At 32.2% G+C, this 20,636-nt stretch overlaps 4 protein-coding genes across 4 annotated transcripts; all 4 read right to left on the reverse strand.

Annotated features, from left to right (window-relative positions):
- Window positions 1–207: 207 nt before the first annotated feature.
- On the reverse strand, window positions 208–2,449 carry LOC102591616 (organic cation/carnitine transporter 4-like). The gene is made up of 2 exons (XM_015314686.1): window positions 2,034–2,449; window positions 208–1,463 (listed from the first exon to the last, which is right to left on the reverse strand). The coding sequence occupies exons 1-2, from the start codon at window positions 2,434–2,436 to the stop codon at window positions 301–303; spliced, it is 1,566 nt and encodes a 521-aa protein (XP_015170172.1). The 5' UTR covers window positions 2,437–2,449; the 3' UTR covers window positions 208–300.
- A 3,291-nt stretch (window positions 2,450–5,740) lies between these two features.
- Window positions 5,741–6,906, reverse strand: LOC102578827 (uncharacterized). Its single transcript, XM_006360046.2, has 2 exons — window positions 6,572–6,906; window positions 5,741–5,938 (listed from the first exon to the last, which is right to left on the reverse strand). Exons 1-2 carry the CDS (start codon window positions 6,868–6,870, stop codon window positions 5,881–5,883), a joined length of 357 nt encoding a protein of 118 aa, XP_006360108.1. The 5' UTR covers window positions 6,871–6,906; the 3' UTR covers window positions 5,741–5,880.
- Window positions 6,907–8,582: 1,676 nt separating this feature from the next.
- On the reverse strand, window positions 8,583–12,490 carry LOC102579159 (glycine-rich RNA-binding protein 3, mitochondrial). Its single transcript, XM_006360047.2, has 4 exons — window positions 12,241–12,490; window positions 10,600–10,668; window positions 10,403–10,509; window positions 8,583–8,947 (listed from the first exon to the last, which is right to left on the reverse strand). The coding sequence occupies exons 1-4, from the start codon at window positions 12,410–12,412 to the stop codon at window positions 8,822–8,824; spliced, it is 474 nt and encodes a 157-aa protein (XP_006360109.1). The 5' UTR covers window positions 12,413–12,490; the 3' UTR covers window positions 8,583–8,821.
- A 3,351-nt stretch (window positions 12,491–15,841) lies between these two features.
- LOC102579483 (60S ribosomal protein L8-like) lies at window positions 15,842–18,028 on the reverse strand. The gene is made up of 2 exons (XM_006360048.2): window positions 17,535–18,028; window positions 15,842–16,354 (listed from the first exon to the last, which is right to left on the reverse strand). The coding sequence occupies exons 1-2, from the start codon at window positions 17,972–17,974 to the stop codon at window positions 16,012–16,014; spliced, it is 783 nt and encodes a 260-aa protein (XP_006360110.1). The 5' UTR covers window positions 17,975–18,028; the 3' UTR covers window positions 15,842–16,011.
- Window positions 18,029–20,636: the final 2,608 nt, after the last annotated feature.

Consider the following 20,636-nt stretch of genomic DNA (forward strand, 5'->3'; position numbering starts at 1 on the left):
GGTTGGGTAGATTTATGACATTTATATAGAACAACACAAGGTGAGAGTAGCAGTGTCTTTGAAACATAAATTAACTTATATAGAAATCAATAAAATCTTATTGAACAGAAAATAAATAACACTCAACTGTTTTTCACCAAACTCATGAAGAGCTTATTTTCGTTCAAACATTTAAAACCAAACACTTAAAAAAACTATTTATTTTCTTAAAAGTTCAGCTCCAAACACTTGTACAAATGCTTAAAAGCTGATTTTATTCATCTAATCCAAACCTATGCAAGCAAAGAGACATGGAACCATTTAAGCTACCACCCCAGATTTTGCTTCACCTTCTCGCAATCCATCCATTGTATCATAAAATGGCTTGTTTAACGTCTCTGGTAAATACATTACCAAAAATCCTCCAATAATACCACATGCCCCAAACAAAGCAAACGGCACATTCCCCCCTAAAACCACCACAAACGGTGCCAAAATCGCCCCCAAATGCACAGCTTGCGTAGCACCTCCCAATGCTACATTTCTCACCTCAGTTGGAAACAACTCCATGAAATACACAAGCGATAAATTGAAAGTACCAGCGATTCCAAATATCCCTAGTAATCCACAAACCATCCGAATCACTCTCCATGTCACGTCAGCATTATTCAACAAGCTTCCGATTAAGCAGAATACTCCGCTGAACCACGTTGTCCCTATGTATAACCCCTTTCGACCAAACCTGTTCAATACTAACGATGTTAATAAATAGGCAGGCATTTCAGATATCGCGTTAAGAGCAACGTTTAGGTATAAATTAGTTCCCAGATTGACCGCGTTCAAACTCAACCCGTAATACACAATGGAACAAAAGAAGTCAGTAGACACAGCTAAGAAAAACCGAATCCGTGTAATAGGAGATCTTAGTACATCTAAAATCGATCCGTTTAACGCTTCTTTCGCATCAAATTGTGAATTAGGAATATCTTCACTATCTAGTGCAAGTACGACACCATTAGGAATGCTTTGTTTGCCATTAGAAACAGCGATTTTCTGCATAATTTTCATTGCTTCGTCTACTTTTCCTCTAACGAGGCACCATCTAGGTGACTCGTGGAGGAAAGGTAATACGAATATAACATATACAACTGATGTGATTGAAGAAGCAATGTAGAGAGAGCGCCAGGATTGGATGAAATAAGCAATGGCGGATAAAACGGCTACTCCAGTAGAGAAAAAGTAGAAAGTAGACATTCCAGCTACGCCACGCCAGGATTGGCCAACAGGTTCAGTAGAGAGAATGGAAGCACAAAGGCCGATTCCGCCAGTGCTGAAACCGGAGAGAAATCGGAACAAGGCGTAGGTCCAGTAGTTAGAAGAGAATGCAGTTAGAATACCAAAAATGGCATTCAAAATGCAAATTATTGCCAGGGTGCCTTTCCTTCCAAATTTCGAATCTGATAAATGTCCAGTAACTCCGGCACCTGAAAATCAATTTTAAATGTATTACTCTACTTACCATTTTTGTTTTCTCAACACACAATTTTCTCTCAATATTTCATAGTTGATTGTATTGAAAGTGACAATTCTGTGTGTAATACACATGTTTTGGGCATGCATACATTTCATAGTACAAGAACCAATTTTGGGCACGTATACATTTCATAGTACAAGAACCAATTTACCAATTTACATAAATATACTATATTAGAAAAAAAAAATTTACTACTTCAATTTCAATTTGTTTGGTCTGCTCTCCTTTTTAGTTCATTTTAAGAAAATGATTCTTTCCCCATTTTAGCGACTTTTTGATTCCGACTTTCTACCTGACATCTAAAGATTGAAAATTTAAAATACATTTTGATACATTTGACAAAATTTTAATTCAAAACCACAAGATTCAAAAGCCTTTATTTTTTCAAGTCAAAACAAATTACAACGGAAGGAAAGTTGCAGTACTTCAATCTTGGGACATATATACAATAGTAATTTTTTCTTCATTTTTTTAAACGCAAATTAAATGATGTCACATAAAATGAGAACGGAGGACGTACCGACCATGCAGCCAGCAAAAAATATAGATTGAACAAGCCCAACCTTATACTTTTCTCCGCATATTAATCCGAATTCAGACATCGTAGAACTTCCCGTTCCACCTGTCCATTCCCACGAGCCGGGCTCTGAAGAACACCGGCTTGTTGTACCAGCGTGGCTCGTCAAATAGTGCCACGCTGGTTCACGATCCGCGAAGATCATGACCATAGAATGAATCCCCTCTAGCAACCAAGCCAAGCTGGTTAACACGAGATGTCTCAGCTGCCACAACCCGAACTCCCCACAGTACTTCTCCAACATCTCATCCATCGTTATTTTTTTCAGGTTCGTCTCGGGACAGACGAGAGGCGACCTGAGGTCGCCTCCGTCTAATCGGTTGTTTGAAGATAACGCAGATGACATTTATTATTTTACTTACTAAAGATATACAAAAACTTGTTGTATTATTTAAAAAGCTATGTAGCTTGCAAATATGAGATGTGTGTACATTTTACCATAAACACCTCTTTTTGTAGACTTTTCAAACGAAATGAGGAACTCATGTCACTGCAAAAATACAGGGTAGAAATTTAATATAGCACTTAAGTATTATTCCCTTAGTTTCTTTTTAGTTGTAATGTTGGCTATCAAAAGTTAATTTAATTATTTTCAAAGTTAAATTAGATAACTTTAATTCGATATATTAAAATAGAAATTTAGATATTAAAAAACTATATGAAAAGTATTGTTATTTTTTTTCATATTAATATGATGAAAGAATATAATACATCTCAAACTGTTAGTCAAAGTTCATATCGTTTGACTCTCAAAATGAAAATTGTGACAACTAATAAGAAAGGGAGGGAGCAGCTTTTTCTTTTTTTTAATTAATTATATACAACGACGTATTGCTATGGATTATAAAAAAAATATGACTGGTACGAATTATTTAGTCACAGATTTCGTAAAATATGTTAATTATTTAGAGTACTCTAGTGTGAAGAATTACAAAATATAAAATTAAACGCGTACCAATTAGATAAAATTTCAAATAATCGACTAAGCATATTCTATTATTTGTAAGTGGGAGTCCATGGTTCGGTTTGGATCAGTTATTGGTTAAAATTAAAATCAAACCAATTTCGTCGGTTTTTAAATTTCTAAAATCAAATCAAACCAAACGAAAAAAATAACCATTGGTTTGGTTCAGTCTTCTTTAGTTTTTCCGGTTTGAAAGTAATAAATTTGTTGAGGGCATACGCATCTCGATAGACATAGACACCTAGTACATGAAAAATCCATCGAAAAATTTCAGTCTTTTTAGTTTTTTCGGTTTGAAAGTAATAAATTTATTGAGGGCATACGCATTTCGTTAGACATAGACACCTAGTACATGAAAAATTCATCCAAAAGCTATTGTGGATTCAATTAAACAATATTAGAGTTATTATTACACGAACAAAGTGATTCAATTTAGAGAAAGTGTGATTATCTATGTGAGGTAGGATAGGTAAAGACTAAAGTAATGAATTTTGATGGATTTAGACTAAGGATTTTAATAGTTGGGCTAAAATTTAATTATTGAGCTTAAAAAATGATAAAGTTAAAGACTTAAGTTGATTAAAATTTAACAAAATACTTATACTTTACTTGTGAATAATATTTAAATAATTATAAAATTTATATATATAATTTCTCGATTCGGTTCGGTTCGGTTCGATTCGATTAATTTTTGGTTTTTCAGTAAAATCAAATAGTATCAGTTTTCAAAATTTAAAACCAAACCTAATCAAACCACACCAAATGTCATTTTTTTAAATCAATTTGATTTGAATTACGATTTGATTTGATTTTTTAACCATAATCATGAACAACCGTATTCGTAAGTCGGCCAACAAGAGAAGATGAACAGGACATTGGGTAATTGGCGTGGATTCCATGCAAGTTGTACTATATATTGTTCCATTTCACTGCTTCACCTTTCTCTTTCAATATACACCCTCTCTCTCCTTCACCTTTCTCTTTCTATATACCCTACCTCTTCTTGCGTATCTCATTTCTATCTTCCTAGAGAATCACGTTTTTTCTACAATAAAAATCAATATATATATATTACTTCCTCCGTCTCATTTTGTGTGAGGTAGTTTGACTCGACATGGAGTTTAAGAAAGAAATGAAGACTTTTAAAATTTGTGGTCCAAAATGATTGATGGAAATTTGTGTGGCTGTAAATCATTTCATTAAGGATAAAATAGACATTTTACAGTTAAATTGTTACTCCCTCCGTCCCATTTTATGTGGCAACATTTCCTTTTTGGTCAGTCCCAAAAAGAATGTCACTTTCCTTATATGATAAGTATTTAAAGGTACAATTTCTCTTTTACCCTTGTTGGTCCCACTTAATCTTAAAATAATACTCAAATACATTTATGAGGAGAGAGAAAAGTGAGTCTACTTTTTAAAAGGCAATTTGGTAAACATTTCAAAGTCTTCATTTATTTCTTAAACTCCGTGCCCGGTCAAATGTTGCCACATAAAATGGGACGGAGGGAGTACTTAATATAGAAATGTGTCATTCTTTTTTGGGCTGACTAAAAAGGAAAGTAAGTCACATAAATTGAGACAGAGGGAGTACGTAACAAACCCAATAATTCTACCAACGCATTGAGACTCAAACAATCGATAGATATATTTCACTAACTCGTAATTGAAATTACAAAGGAGTTTAATTAGGAACTAAAAGGGAAATTGAAGACCATAGATAGAAGAAAGGAGATGAGAAGCAGATCTCATAGAAAGGGGGCGAGAGTACTAGACATTTTTTTTCTCAATGATTTGCATAAACCGCTGCTTCTCATCCATCATCCTTTTAGCTAGTTGTTAATTAGGCATGGGTCCCAAATCAGTCATTGCAAAGGCCTTCCAGGTTTGTTGCTTCTTCTAGGTCCAATCATTAGTTGTGTGACATCCATATATATAGGTATCAGCCTAGGCCAAGGCTGGTTCATAACATATTAACGGAAGTACATTTATTTTTTATAACTGTAAGTTTTATAACTGTAAGTTTTATAGAATGCTTGAAATTAATTATTTTTGTATTACTTCTCTTTTTTCATAGTTTTTCTATATCATACTGATTTAATATTTTTGTATTAGGGAGGTCCAACAATCTTTTGGCGAGGCAATTACCATATAAACATCTAGATAGGAGGAATCGTTTAAAATTCTTTTAATTAAAGTAAAGAGTTTGATTTCCACAAGTAGATTTTGATCATCTGAGTTTATTGGATTTTTTATGTGTTTGGAAGTCAAAGTTGGATGTGTGTAATGTGACATGATGTTGTGTTTGAGGATGGAGCACAGTCTTCGTCAATCTCAAAGTTTGATACAATTAGACGAATTTAATAATGTGGTTACGAGCTCTTTTCTTACTCAAATCCCAAGTGGGCATTGGGACATGACTTTGATGCAAGATTCGAAATAGTCTGTAATTCGAGTACTATCCTATAAGAAGGACCAATTTGTCAACACACCAAGTCAAAGGACTAACAAGTCGAAATTAATTTTAATCTTTTATCTTTAGTTTAAGATCATAAGATTTAAATATCTTTTTAGTTTTTTAATTTTCGTGTCAGGTCAAAACTAGGCAAACATCGAGAGAGTATTTGCAAATAGTTTTTACTCGCATCGCAATTCAGCAAAAAAAGGGAAAGTTCACAAGTGGTAATTAACAAGATAAAAAGAGATAATAATATAGAACATTTACAGTACAATATGCGCGCATACATGATACATGTTCATCATAACTACGTACAACCACCGCCCCCCCACCCACTCCCCACCCCCAAAAAAAAGGTTACAGAGGAATTAAAATAAAAAAGGAGTTGGGGAGAAAGCTGGCGCCAAGGCTGAAACTGGAATTCTCCTGCAAAAGTATTAGTAAGATAAAAATGAAACCGTGAGTGGTGAAACCAGAATTATCGTTAAGGAGATTCAAAATATATATACGGGAGATATAAAAAACAACTTGAAAAAGCACAACAAATTTGTTGTAGTATCAACTAATTATACTCTCTTGCATAATAATAGCTTACTAAAAATTCCTTAAACTCAATAACATTTACTTAAATTTTAAGTTTTAGAATTACTGCAATAATTTGTTTTTCTTCAAACTCCCTGCGGGGAGATCGCTACAATATTAGGTACTACGAGTCAAAATAACCTCAATAACTTTTGGTTAAACTCTATATTTATAGCGAGGAATATAAATTAGGATTTGAAATGCTAATAAGGATTTCCGGCTAATCTTAGTTTACATTTTTAGGTAATAGTAATTTTCTAAAATATATAACACAAAATTGAATGATTTTATTGATATAAAAAAAGAAGAATGAATAAACGGGTTTAATTTGCTCTAAAATTATCATAACTTATAGAGGTTCTTAGTTCAAAATTCGCAATCATCTATTGTCATCATCATAAACATGTTTCACTTGTTGAAGATAAAATTTAATATATTATTTCTAACGATTTAAACTTTTAAATAAAATTTTCATACCTAGTTTCCTCGCAACTACGACGACGGGGTTTAGTGGCGGGTGGGGAAGTAGTTATGACTTTTCTCTTCACATTTCTAGGTGGCAGAGCGTTGTCTTCTGAAATGGCCGAAAGTGAGGGCCTCCAATTATTAGGTACTGAACCAACCAAACTCGTTGGTCCACCTCTACCTCTCCTTCGTCTCCTGTTCTTACGGTTAGTGGGCTGGGCCGGGCCAGGAACGAGAGGCCCGTTGTCTTCAAGTGGGGGCAAACGAGAAGAACAACCACAGCAAGCCATTAGTTCCAAAAGGAACTTCATGTTTATTTTTTTGGGTAACAAGAGAATTAGGAATTTTGTATTAAGCTTTGTATTTAAAGGCCAACTATTAAATCTTGGAGTTATAATAGAGGGACCCAAAAGTAGTTGGTGGTTGTTGTCTTTGGTCTCCCCATCCCATTCTTGTTTTTTTCTCAACTTCCACCTCTATCCTTCTTTACTCCTTATTAATTTCGTGACGGTATTTGACTGGACATAAAATTTATTAAAAAAAAAAACTCAAAAACTAAAACTTGATTGGTGTTTAGGGTCAAGAACAGAAAAAAAAATGAGTAGGATAAGTTTGAGGTCAATTCTCTTTTCTTAGCGCTTGTTCGTTTCATAAGACTTTTTCTCCTTTCTCGATCAGGAATTGGAGGTTCTACCTAATAAACATCTTACTATTTAACGATAAGCTCAGCAAAGAGAACTTATTCGTGGTCTATAATGGATTATTAATATTTGTGTGATGAAAAATTGTTTTATTATACATAAAACAAATGGTTTAAAATTAAATTATTTGTAATGACTTTTTTATTGAAACATATTGAAAAAAATTATGATTCATAATTGAAATACACAAACATCAAATAAGAAAGAAAACTATAATTCACAAATTAATTTGAATTTGTGCATTACAGGACATCACAACATTGGTAAGTGGATATCTATGTTAATGTCCATACATTCAAAATAAAACATGATTGAATTTTATCAAAGAACGGTATAATGACACATTCAACACTTCTAGAAGCCATCAAATAAACTAATTGATTAACTGATTGGATACAAGCCAACAAAGTATATATAACGTGGACAAAATTCCCCCAGATGCAGGCAATAACACTAATGTCACATAAATAAATATAATCCACCTTGTTTTGGAGCATATATTTTTATAAAAATTCTTTTTCAATTTCGTATCTATTCAAACGATATCAAATAAATTGAAACAGGCAGCGAGTAACCAACCAAATTTAGTAAGTAATTTATTGAAGACCCATACCTATCAATTACAATGACACACCATAGTGAGTGCCACATGGGTTAAATGGAGCAAACCACTTGTTTTTCATTAAATGAGAAATCAGAAACGATTAGTTACTCTCAATGGCAAACATCAAGTTTACTTGTGAATGAAGGCAACATCCTACTACATACATTCTAACAAAAATGCATCATCTTTAGCCACATGTGATCAATACTAGTACTCCATCAGTCTTATTTTACACTTTTTTTAATTCGCTCCAAAAAAATAACTTTCATTTTTTAACTATTCTTTAATTTCAATTTTTTATATGACATATTTAAGATAACAAGGTTCAACATAACTCTAGTTTAAACTATAAAGTTCTAAGGACTAATTTATTTTATTAAACTTTGTGTCAAATCAAAATCAAATAAGCAAATTGAAACGGATGGAGTAACTAGGATTAAACAGAAGTCCACTCCTGGTGTCAAAAACAATGAATAAATATGAAGAAAGATCTAGTATCAAGTAACAAGAAAACAACATTAATTTCTCCTATAGAACCATACAAATCTTTGAAAGAGACAACATTTATTTAATAACTTGCATGTCCTGCTTCTTACTAGATATTTATGGTTTGGATGCCAATTGGAACTCGAGGCAAAAGCACATGTAAATCTCAATCTATATGTCATAATGTCAAAATCAATCTTCTTCACACTTAATAACTTCAATTCTGCCCAAATGAACACAAAAATGGAAAGATTTTTTGTGCTTTAACAAAATGAGTACTGAAACACAAATGCTATGAAAAGTACCAAGTCTTTTTCATAAAAGATTAAGCTTCAAACATATTATCATATCCAAGTTTTATCTATGACAGAAATTTTACTTCCTTAAATGAGAGAAAGTTTAGTATACACCAATGAAGTGTCATGATCCAAAAATCTCTCCTATCGCGATGAACTGATCATAGTTTACATCTCACTGACTGCCATATGATGATGAATTGTAATTGCCATATCCAGGTGTTGTATTATTGTTTTGCATTGAGGGAGGTGGTGGTCTTGGTCTTGCGTACTCGGCAAAGATAACCCATCCATCAAGAAACTACAAAACAGATGGGAAAACAGACAAACATGAGAAATGAGTTAACTTTAATCCTTCAAGAACTAAGTATCTTTCAAGAGCACTATAGCATAGCACAATGACCATCTATTGGCACCTTGAGAATCAAATGATCAATTGAAAAACAGGAACCTTGGAAATCAAATGATCAATTGAAAAATAGGAACCTTGGAAATCAAATGATCAATTGAAAAACAGGAAAGTAGACCACAAAACCACTCCAGAGCCACATATATCGAGGGGGTTCAATTGAATTCCCCTGTTGAAAAATTGTACTCTGTGTGCAAGTGAAAAAAACTCTTTTTTGTGTATGTACATATTATATTGTTTGATCCCCTAGACACACGAGAGCATTTTTTTGAATCTCATGAAAATACTATGTTTGCCAATTGATCAAGCTAATGAGACTTAAAGAACCTGTTTGGATTGGCTTAACACAAGTTCTTTTAAATTAAAATAACTTTTAAGCAACTTTGTAGTGTTTGGATAAGTTAAGAAAGTGCTAATAAGCACTTAGTGTTAAGCTAACATGACAAAAATAAGTCAAAAGCCATAAGTTAGAATTGACTTATAAGTCAAAACTGAAAAGACAATCCAAACAGGCTCTTATTAGGTTTTTCCACAGAATTCAGTTATTATGATGCACTGTTTTACAAAATTCAGGCTTGAGCCCCACGGCACCTATGAGAACTAGGAGTTACTATCTCTCCCCTTTCCTGAAGCAAGTTAAGACCTTCATCATAGACAAGATAAGGTTACAGTTCCATCCCTGGGATAAGGAAAGGAAGTTCATGAAGCTATCTATACATACACAGAGGATAGAGTGCACGCAGACCTTACCCCTAGTCCCTACCTCATGAAATATGAGGACATAATTTTTTACCGAGCAAGTCAAATCCAACCTTGCAATCTTGGTTTGATAAATATAGTCATAGATTTAACATAAAACATTACATGTTTACTTATAACAATTACTGTAATGTAAATGATACGATCTAAGAAACTGACTTACGCTTAATAAAAAAAGATTGAAAGATATGCTACTAAGTTATAATTTGTAGGATTCTTGATCTAAAGTTACTAATAAATTAGAGGCCGCATGTAACTTTCCCTATCATTTCAATATTCCCTTGCAATTCAATGTTACCGTGTTTCCCTGTAGTATATTCAAGCTTACCACATTTTCTACATTATAAGATAAAAGAGTATTTTCCTATAAAAAGGAAGACAACTTTGAGAAGTTCAAAACCCATTTCAGCCCATCCCATCATATTGTTATCATTTTGTAAGAGTTATTAAATATACTACTCAATTCATTACTGTAAACGTTATTTTCTCTCTAGTGACTAAATATATTATTAATCATTAACAAGAATTTTATAGATGGGCAATCAATAACTACAGTTGAAGAAAATTTCCCTCTATGTCACAACTCACCTGGCCATCCATGCCCTTTATACCAGCTTCAGCATCTTCCAATGTCGCATATCTAACAAACCCAAAACCTTTAGAATAACCAGATACTCGATCAGTCACAACTCTGGCTGCAAAGACAAAAAACAATACAATCATTATGCTTCCTTTAAAATGTATTCTTATGATAATTTGTGTGCATGAGGATAAGTAAAACGTACCATGGACCACTTCGCCATGTTTTACAAAGGCTTCTCGAAGCCCTTCTGAGGTAGTACGTTTGCTAAGACCTGGAAATAAGACAAACATAGGAATCATTTCAGGATTCCAGTGACATTAAACATACCCAATCAACTTCCATTACATTGTACTGAACAGAAATTACAGGCAACTAGCATACAAATGTTTTAACGATACTAACAACACAATATGTGATAGAAGACATAATTATTCCCAAAAATAAAAAGTTTCTCACTGTAAAATCACGGAGCCTGAAAGCTTCAGTTGATGCAAATATCCATCGCAAACATTCAACCAATTTGACACAACTTATCCAAGAATTCTAATAGTTAACTAAGAACTATTTACTTCTTATCTTTAACAACTAACAATAGGAAAAATCATTGACAGAGATAAATCGGGTTCAAGATGTTGAGCTACAAACTTCTCAAAAGAGCTAATTAAGGCTATGCAATTCCAAAAAAAATGAATCAAACCAAATCGTTGATTCAATGGATTATATTTTAGAGAATCTAGACAGATTCTTGCTTTTCACCTAAACTAATTTCATTAATCACCTACATGATGGAGAAATATACATACTATATATTAATAGCAAAAGATCATAGCTTTTTTCCTACTCGATTCCTTTCCTATGGAAAGAGTAAAATGTGTCAATTAGTTTACATTTTCTAAAAAGATATTATCGTTCTTATGATTCATCCGTAAAGTATTGGAACATCCGTAATTAAGGATACACAAATTTTAACATATTATTTTAACATACGCATCCATAACATATTATGCCACAATCTCTGCTTGTTTAGAAAGGATTATTCCCATTGAAGGTGGTGAAGTAACTATGACATATTTTTTTTAAAAATTATATAAAATAACAAACTATTAATTCAAATTAAATGTTATAACCACAATTTCATTTAATTCTAATCCGTAGCAAACACTTTGCAATTCGCCTCTCTCCCCAGAAATCTCTCACTGCTTTTCCTCGCCTCTCACTTTATACAAACACAAATATATAAATTGTGTTTGTATAAAGCGAGAGAAAATTGTATTTAATACATATATTTTTTACTTATACACTTATATTTATATAAATAAAGATCTTCCCCTACCAGTTCTCTTTTATCTTTCTCTCTTTCTCGCTATATACAAATGTTTTATTTCGATTCAATTGTATACAAATTCAAATTTTATGTAGATATAAAATCATTGATACATCTATATAGTAGTTATATATATACAATAATCTAACCGATATACATATACAATCGTTGTGCTTTTATGCAAACGAGATGTCTACAAATAGCAAAACTGTAGCTTTAGAGTGCTAATATGATTTTTATATTTGTTAAACCAAAATTCAGTGAAACTGGTAACATTGAAGTAAGTATGACCTATTGAAAATCGAGATCACATATACGCAAGCACCGAAATGCAAACAAAATTGCATTTTCATTCTATCAATTAAAACCAATGGTTAGCTATATATAAAAAAAAATTAAAAAAAAAAAAAAGACTGAGTCACAAAACATAGTCATAAAATCTGCAATACAACTAAAAATTAGAAAAAAGTGAGCAGAAATGAGTAAATTTTGAGGAAAATGAATGAAACGGGAATATACCAGAAACGAAGAGATTGGTGGATGGTTCAGCTGGTGGCGGCTTCTCAACTTGCTTCGAAGGCGTATTGAACGGAAAGCTTGAGGAAAAGGTAGATAATAGAGCACGTAAACCTCGCGGCGCCACAGCCGTTGCCGTTGCCGTTGCCGTTGCCGTCGCCGCTCTCAAGGCCATAAGGGGCTAAATTTCTTAGACCCTGGGATTTTACAGAGATTTCTAGAAGAGAAGGAGTTTTGTTCGTTGATTTTGCTTCTTAAAATGTGAAGTCGGCTTACTAGTAACAGTCCAATGGGCTAAATGGTAGCCCATAATAAGGCGCTGATTGCATGGGCTCTTTTTTAGGTATCATTTATGCAAATATAATCTTTTAAAAATTAGTCCTTGGACAATTTTAGATTGGAGTTTAATGTTTGTTCATATATTGCTTAATCTTATAGGCAAACCATTAAATTGTTATCTAATATATGTATAAGGAAAAACTTCACAATATGGTAAACATTCATATATATTCAAGAAAAATAGCTACGTTTTATTTTTTTTCATGTTATATGGATATAATTAGACTATAAATAGCAAAGTTAGTTATATACAAATAAATAAATAAAAATTATATATTTAATATAATAAATAAATATTAAATAGAAAAGTAATTATTGAATGCCTAATTAATTATGGCAGGCACATTTGTGATCTTTTCTCATGTTTACCATCATCAAATTTTTCTCTTTCATCAATATTCATACATCACATATTTTCTGATTCCCCCCCCCCCCCCAAATTCATTCAAATTCAAGATCCTTTACATCACTGCAGGAGCAATTTTTGTGATTTTGTATCCATCAGGTATCTTCTAATTGTATATTTATCTCGTTTTAATGAGCATTATATATCTACACATCTACACTTTCTTCTATTTTCATAGGGTTTTGATTCAAGAATTTGTTTATCCTTTTCAATGGCTGAAATTGATACTCCAAGGAGGGTTACTAGAGGTATACATTTACTTTGACAAATTGTTGGATGAACTACCTTCTTTTGATTTGTGTATTACTCAACAACAAGCCAAAAATCCAGGGCTCTATTGCTACAATGGAGAACGAAAGAAGAACAAAAAGGTTAATGACCATATACCCTTAAATCTGCTCGAAGAAATCGAACATGCAAAATTAGTAAAGAGGAAAAAAAGGTTCCGAAGTGAAAACTAATATTGAAAAAGGGAGAAAAGTCAACAATATTGATTCAAGTGGGTGCAGGAACAAGAGGAAAAGGAAATTGAGATTTGTATGCTTTATTTTTTAGTTTAATGTCATTTACTTATCTATCTCAAGTTCTCAACACATGTATTGTGTGTCATTGTCATTATGGATTGTCCTCTTGTATTTAAATTGTCAGAAAATTTGATTTCGTATGTATATAGTTGTTAAAAAATTGTACAAGAAGAACATGAACAAAAAAGAGATTGAGGGTTCTTTGATTGTCAATTTTGTATATAGTAGAATACTTATATACATAGACATTTGTATTATTATATAACCACAAGTTGAACTGTTGATGCGTGAATACAATTATATTTGAATACATAAGTACTCTGTCAAATTTAAAAAGTTGATTAGGGAATTCAAGTATAGTTGGATACATCAATACTATATTGTTGGCCTTTTCAAAATTTTAAATGTATCCATACTTATACAATTTGATACCCACAAATTGTATCTTTTTTGCTCGTTTGTCTAATGTATCCATATTTTTGCTTAACAACAGTGTTGAAATGTTGATTTGCGAATACAGTTATATCTAGATAGATAAGTATTATATCCAAGATAAAAAATTGATTTGGGAATACAAGTATAGTTGTATCCAACGTATTCATTTTTGTGTTTAACAACAATGTATTCATTGTATTCTATATTGGTGTATTTATTTTTTTGTTTTAACAACTAGTGTATCTATTGCCATGTAGTTCACCTATTCAAAATCAAAATACTTAACCTTCATTCACAAATTCAACAATTTGCTTACATACAAAAACTTGAATTAACAAAAAAAATAATTATTAATACCTTTACAACGTCAGAATAAGAAATATGGAGACAACAAGAAAATTGAGTATGATGTATCACAATTTTTGTTAAACTGATAAAGAATATGACTTGATATGTCTTTAAATAAGTAATTTTTAGTTATAAAGTTAATTATGGGAAGTTGCTCGTTGTATGAGCGTAATGTAAGGATAGTGGGTTATATTTAGAGTCAATTCCTTATTTAGTTTGTTGTACTTAAAGATGTATTAATGTATAAAATAAAAAAAAAATAAAAAAACTATACAAAAAATACAGCAAAAAAAGTGATATAAATTGTAGTCATTTATTGTAAATAACATACTTATAGCTAGGGGTGTTCATGGTTTGGAAAAAAACCGATCCAAACTGAAAAACCAAACCAAACCGATTAAATGAACCAATTTAATTTGGGTTTTGATTTGGTTTGGTTTTAGATTGTTAAGAACCGATAGTATTTGGTTTGGTTATGGTTTTGTTCGAAAAAAAATCGAAGAAATAACCGAACCGAACCAACAAGTTATATACATAAAATTTTATTATTATACATACATAATATATTATATTCATAAACAATTTTAAAAGATTTTATAAATGTTTCATCAAAAATTTATTTTTATAATTTACTTATGAAAGAAAAAATGTCCAAGGTGAGAACATTTTTCTTATTGGTTTCATGTATAGTCTATGAAAATTCTTTGTGGGACTTAAAATGTCATTGTCTCTTCCTTCTATGCCAAAATAGTGAATTTTTGAAGTTTTATTCAGTAAATTCAATGATCGAAAGTTCTGTAATGCCAGTCATTCTAACTATTTTTTTGTTTGAATGAATTGTTGTCACTTTTTTCACGTTTTGAATGAATTGTTTATTTTATTTTTATGTATGGTTAATAACCGAATAACCGAACCAAATCAAACCAAAACCGAAAACAACCAAACCGATAAATGTATATTATATTTGGTTTGATTTGGTTTTGATAATTTTAAAACCGATTAAGTTGGTTTGGTTTTGGTTTTGACCAATAACCGACCCAAACCAAACCGTGAACACCCCTACTTATAGCTATTGGTATTCATTAACCCTAAAAATATAGTTATTTTTGTAAGTTGCTCTATGTATAATCACTTACAAAACTTTAGTCAATAGTTTAATTTGCTCAAATATTAATTTAAAAAGATTCATAAGTTTCAATATAACTAGAAGAGAGGATTGTTTACTAAATAATTGTCGCCAACAAAAAATTCATGAACGCATGGTTTGTTGGCACTTTCCGCCTTCATTACCATCTACTAATGTCATAATTCATGAACATGTATGGTGCATTTGATTTTGTTTTGCAGAGAGAATTTTTGAGTAAATGAATTGATCACACGCACAGTTGCGGATGTTGAAAATAGATTCTGCTAATTAAAAGGGGACAAATAGATTCGTGTAAAAATCGTTTAATAGCTTTGAGAGCGTAAAATGTTGAGAAATTTTCCTGTTAACTTAAGCATGACAGAATAATGATATGATGAGATCAAGGAAAACGAAAAAGTTAGGAGCAAAAATCAAAATGAATCATAATGTTAAATGGTAAACTTGTCCACAGATATGGATTTCTCAAACAAAACTTACTAAATATCCCACCAAAATTTAGTATAATTTCAGCACTCAAATAGTTTAAAAGACTGTTCCGGAAACAAATACGTAAAAACAGTGATAAGGTAAACTTTTTAAGCCTTGTCAGCCTTAGCAGCAGTGGCAGCGGCTTGACCACGAAGACGACCAGTCCTCCTTGCAGCAATAAGACCAACCTTTTGCCCAGGTGGTGCATCGCGACGGACAGTACTAGCATGACCAATATGTTGATGGTTACCACCACCATGAGGATGCTCCACGGGATTCATAGCAACACCACGAACCTTGGGCCAGCAGTTCCTCTTTACTCGGTATTTGTGGTATGCATTACCTGCTTTGAGCATTGGCTTCTCGGTACGTCCTCCTCCAGCTACCTGACCAATCATGGCCCGACACCCACTTGGCACAATCTTCTTGGATCCTGATGGAAGCTTAATCCTGCCAAAAGTAAATGAATCAAATTAACACTTCATCAAAGGAAAGTTCAAACATAATCCCAATAACACATCGAGGATAAGACAAAAAATAAGCACAGCTGTAGTTGGGAGCCAAATGTACTATAATCAGCTCGTCACCGGAAAAGATATTAGGTTCGTGATATTGCTAATGGCGTACTGACAATAAAATATTTAAGCATCAAGATAGATATTCAAGTCTCAAACAAGCATAAACCTAATGAGACTAAACTATCAGAAGCTGGTTCAACCTAAAGGACAAAACTTGGTAGAAAATCCCCTTTCAAACGACAAGTTTCAATCTTAAGTGGATACAACTATGGGACAATACAATCTTCCTTCAACGGTGTGCGGGAACAAACTGAAATTCAGTGTCTCTAGTAGGGTTCAAGATATGCTTATAAAAAAGAAAATGCAAGAACAGACATTTGTAAGTCAGTGCCAAGCTTCTAATCTACATAGGTGCTTGATCTTAACAAATCTAATCAAAACTATCATCTTCCCAAAATACCAGCTCCATCATCACATAAAACTAATAAATCACAGGAGAAAAACATTTTAAACACCAGATACAGGCATAACATCGACACATAATCGGATTATAGCACTATAAATACCTCTTAGATAATTTTGGATGACCTTCCATGATCCCACATTCGTTGTATAACCATTCTTAGCTAACGATAACAATATAAAGCAGACTTTCAGGCTCCAATACTATAAAAGCAAGTCAGAACAACAGTCACCAAAGAATGAAAAAGCAACATTAACAACTAGTTTGGATCATGGTTGTCACATATCGTTTCAATCATGTTGCATTATGATGTCTCGTTTTCAGTTGTTAACACAAAATGAGTCATTAACTAAAAAGAGGACTCTTTTATACGAATTTAATGATACAATACAACACAATAAAATTTAATAACAATCGAAACAAATATTGTATTTAATCTAATATCACAGTACAATACAATAGGTGACAACAAACCAAACAAGCTGTACCAGATCAAGATGAATCTATGATATGCATACGTAGAGATTCTACTGATTAAGTTAAGAAGAAAACCAGTTCTATGTTCAAATTGATAGAAAAACAGAGCAGCAGTTACCAAAAACTTAACAAAAAGCTACAAAAAGGATGAAACAAAACTGATTATGCATACCTAGTGGTTCCATTATCGGGGTTGTGACTGATAACAATAGCATAATCACCAGAGCACCTTGCAAAAACACCACGGTCACCAACTTTGTGCTCAACATTGCAAACAACAGCTCCTTCAGGGATAGATCTAAGTGGTAGCACATTGCCAACCATGAGCGTAGCCTTCTTCCCACAGTAAACGAACTGCCCAGTGTACATACCCTCCGCCGCAACGAACAGCTCCTTCTGATGCTTGTAACGGAATGGATGACGGAAAGTGATACGGGCTAACGGAGCACCCCTACCTGGGTCATGAATAACCTCAGTTATAACACCCTTCAGGTAACCATTACGCTCGCCGAAGTCGAGCGAACGGAACCGGGCGGGGCCTTTCCGGTGGTGCGTGTGAGACTTAAAGACGGACCCTGCTCCCTTACGTTGTGCTCTGATCACACGACCCATTTCACCGCCGTCTCTCTCTCTCTCCTCTCTCTCTCTCGGCGGTGTTAAAGGAAATGGTTATATGAAGAAAGTAAATTAGGGTTTAAGAGAAGGGTAGAGAAGACCTAGTTTCAAAATGGGCCGGGTCCAGTCATGGATTTCGGCCCACCATTGATTTTCTGTCCGGGGCAAGTCCATTTAAGAATAGCACGTTTGTAAGTTTAGCTGCTTTAGAAACGATTTCAAAACTTTCACATATAACAATCATAAAAATCATATTTGTATGTTATAGCTATAGTTTGCATAATTGAACTCCATAACAATTTTTTTGTTTGCTATGGAGCTTTTGATTTGTATAATTCGCTAAAAACATTCAGATTTATACAAATTGTTCAGTTTCGTATAAATTCATTTACACATTGTAATTTGTATTATAAAATATGTATATGTATAATTATAAGTGTATAAGACGAAAATATATGTATTTGTATTTGTATATATACTTTTCTCTCGCTTTATACAAAGACAAACACATTTTATACCAAAATATATAAAATGGCTAATTGTATACCGAAAATGGATAATTATATACCGAATCAGATGGCAAAAAAATGAGATGTTTGCTGCGAATTACAATTAAAATAAACTATGGCTATAGCATTTAATTTGAATTAATAGTTTGTTATTTCATACAAATTTCCTTTTCAAATTTATTGAATTAAAGTCCGAAAAGAATTGCACCGTATTACTTGTGCTAGCAAACTTCTGATATATGGGTTGATAGTCTCAAACTTCGTATATTTTTGTTTGAAGCGTGATTTGATATTTCTAAACTCCAAACTCTTATTTGAATCTGGATGAGTTGTTTATCTTATATCACCTGTGATACATTTATTTCATGATACCTTATCAATTTCATCTATCGTACATTAATTTATTTATTTTTACTCTCTTCAAAATTAATCCTAGATAGGTAGAAATTTAAGAAGATTCATAATATAAAATCTCAAATACTGAGAATAAAAAAGAGTATTATATATTTTCATGATATGTGGCTAATATATATAATGTTCTTTTTTTCTATGGCTCAGATACATTATTTTCCTATGGCAATATTAGTTTCTTTATGTCATTGTTACAAATAAAAAATTCATTAAAATAAATGGTAAGGGAAAAATATATTTTAAACAAAATGCATCACAAATGATAAAAATGATAAAATCACTTTAGGAAAATTAGGAATTTTGCATTCACAATGCAGCCTAAATTTGATAATATTTTGTTTTTTTGGTATCTAATAGCTCAAATATATATATATATATTAGGAATTTTGTTATTTCAATATAACATGGACTAAAATTTGCCATAAAGTAGTCCATATTTTATCTTTTGATATTAATAGCTCAAATATTACTTTTTTTCCTAAATAACGTTTTAACATTCATGTATGGGATTCTTATCATTTTAGATAGATGTAGTATTCATTTTAACGTCAATTGTTATTCTTTTAAAATTGTATTCTTCTTGAATATAGTTTTATTGATAAACGTGAGATACACTTACAAAACTTGCTTTTTCTCGGTTCAGTCACATATTTTATTGCCCAAACCAAAAAAAAAATGGCAAAGGGCCAAATATACCACTATACTATATGAAATAGTTTAAATATACCCCTAATTATATTTTTAGGCTAAATATACTTCTCCCGTTATATTTTTGGGCTAAATATACCCTTATGACTAATAGAGGGCACATGTACGACTGAGATTAAATGAACTATTCAATTTAAACTAAATCAAATTCGAATATAACCCGCCCCGACCCAATAACTTAACCTGACCTAATATGTAACACTAACCCACCCAATTTGTCTTTCAAACAAGAAAACTCAATGGGTGATTGAGTTCTTGCACTTCAGCAACGTTTGCAACTTGGAGCCTCTGCTTCACAAGGATTTTTGCTCAAAAGGTATGATTTCTCAATTGAATGCGGCTACGATTAAAGTTGATACTATGAACATGAAGTTGGACGCAATTAAGATTGAAAGAGATAACTTGAAGGAAAAATTGGATGCAATGAAGGCTTCAACCAATTTTGAAGTAAACAAATCAAGGATATTGGAAGATAAAGTGAAGAAGATGTGAAGACGTTAATTATGATTTTGTGTGCTCTTTTTATTGGGTCTGTTGCCTTGCGGGTGATGAAGTGATGAATTAGTGAACTTGTGTAATATTAGGTGAAGTCTCCTGATTTTTTTTAATGTACTGTTGATAGTCAAGATCAACTCATGGAAATTTTCTTGATTTTTTTTGTAATATATTGTTGATAATCAAGCTCAACTCATGGTAATGTTCCCCTATTATGTTGGTTATGTAATTTCAAAAATATTATTATCATTGACAAGCAGTGGTGGAGCTAGACTTTTTATGAAGGGTGTGCAATTTTTTTTGAAGGCAACGAACAAAATTTTCTGGTATGGATTTATATCCATCTTGTTCTACCTAACGACTTTACTATCAACATCGTCAATAAATTTTTTTCCACTAAACACAACGTCTGAAAAAAATATTTCTAATTTGGTTTTTGCTTTCAAAAATACATGATAAGTTATATCAACTGAAATAATAGTTTTATAATGAATGGATCGAGATTTTATTGAACACATACACATATTCAAAAAAAA

The sequence above is a fragment of the Solanum tuberosum genome, unplaced genomic scaffold (assembly GCF_000226075.1).
Source record: "Solanum tuberosum cultivar DM 1-3 516 R44 unplaced genomic scaffold, SolTub_3.0 scf00302, whole genome shotgun sequence".
In the NCBI taxonomy this organism is placed as follows: Eukaryota; Viridiplantae; Streptophyta; class Magnoliopsida; order Solanales; family Solanaceae; genus Solanum; species Solanum tuberosum.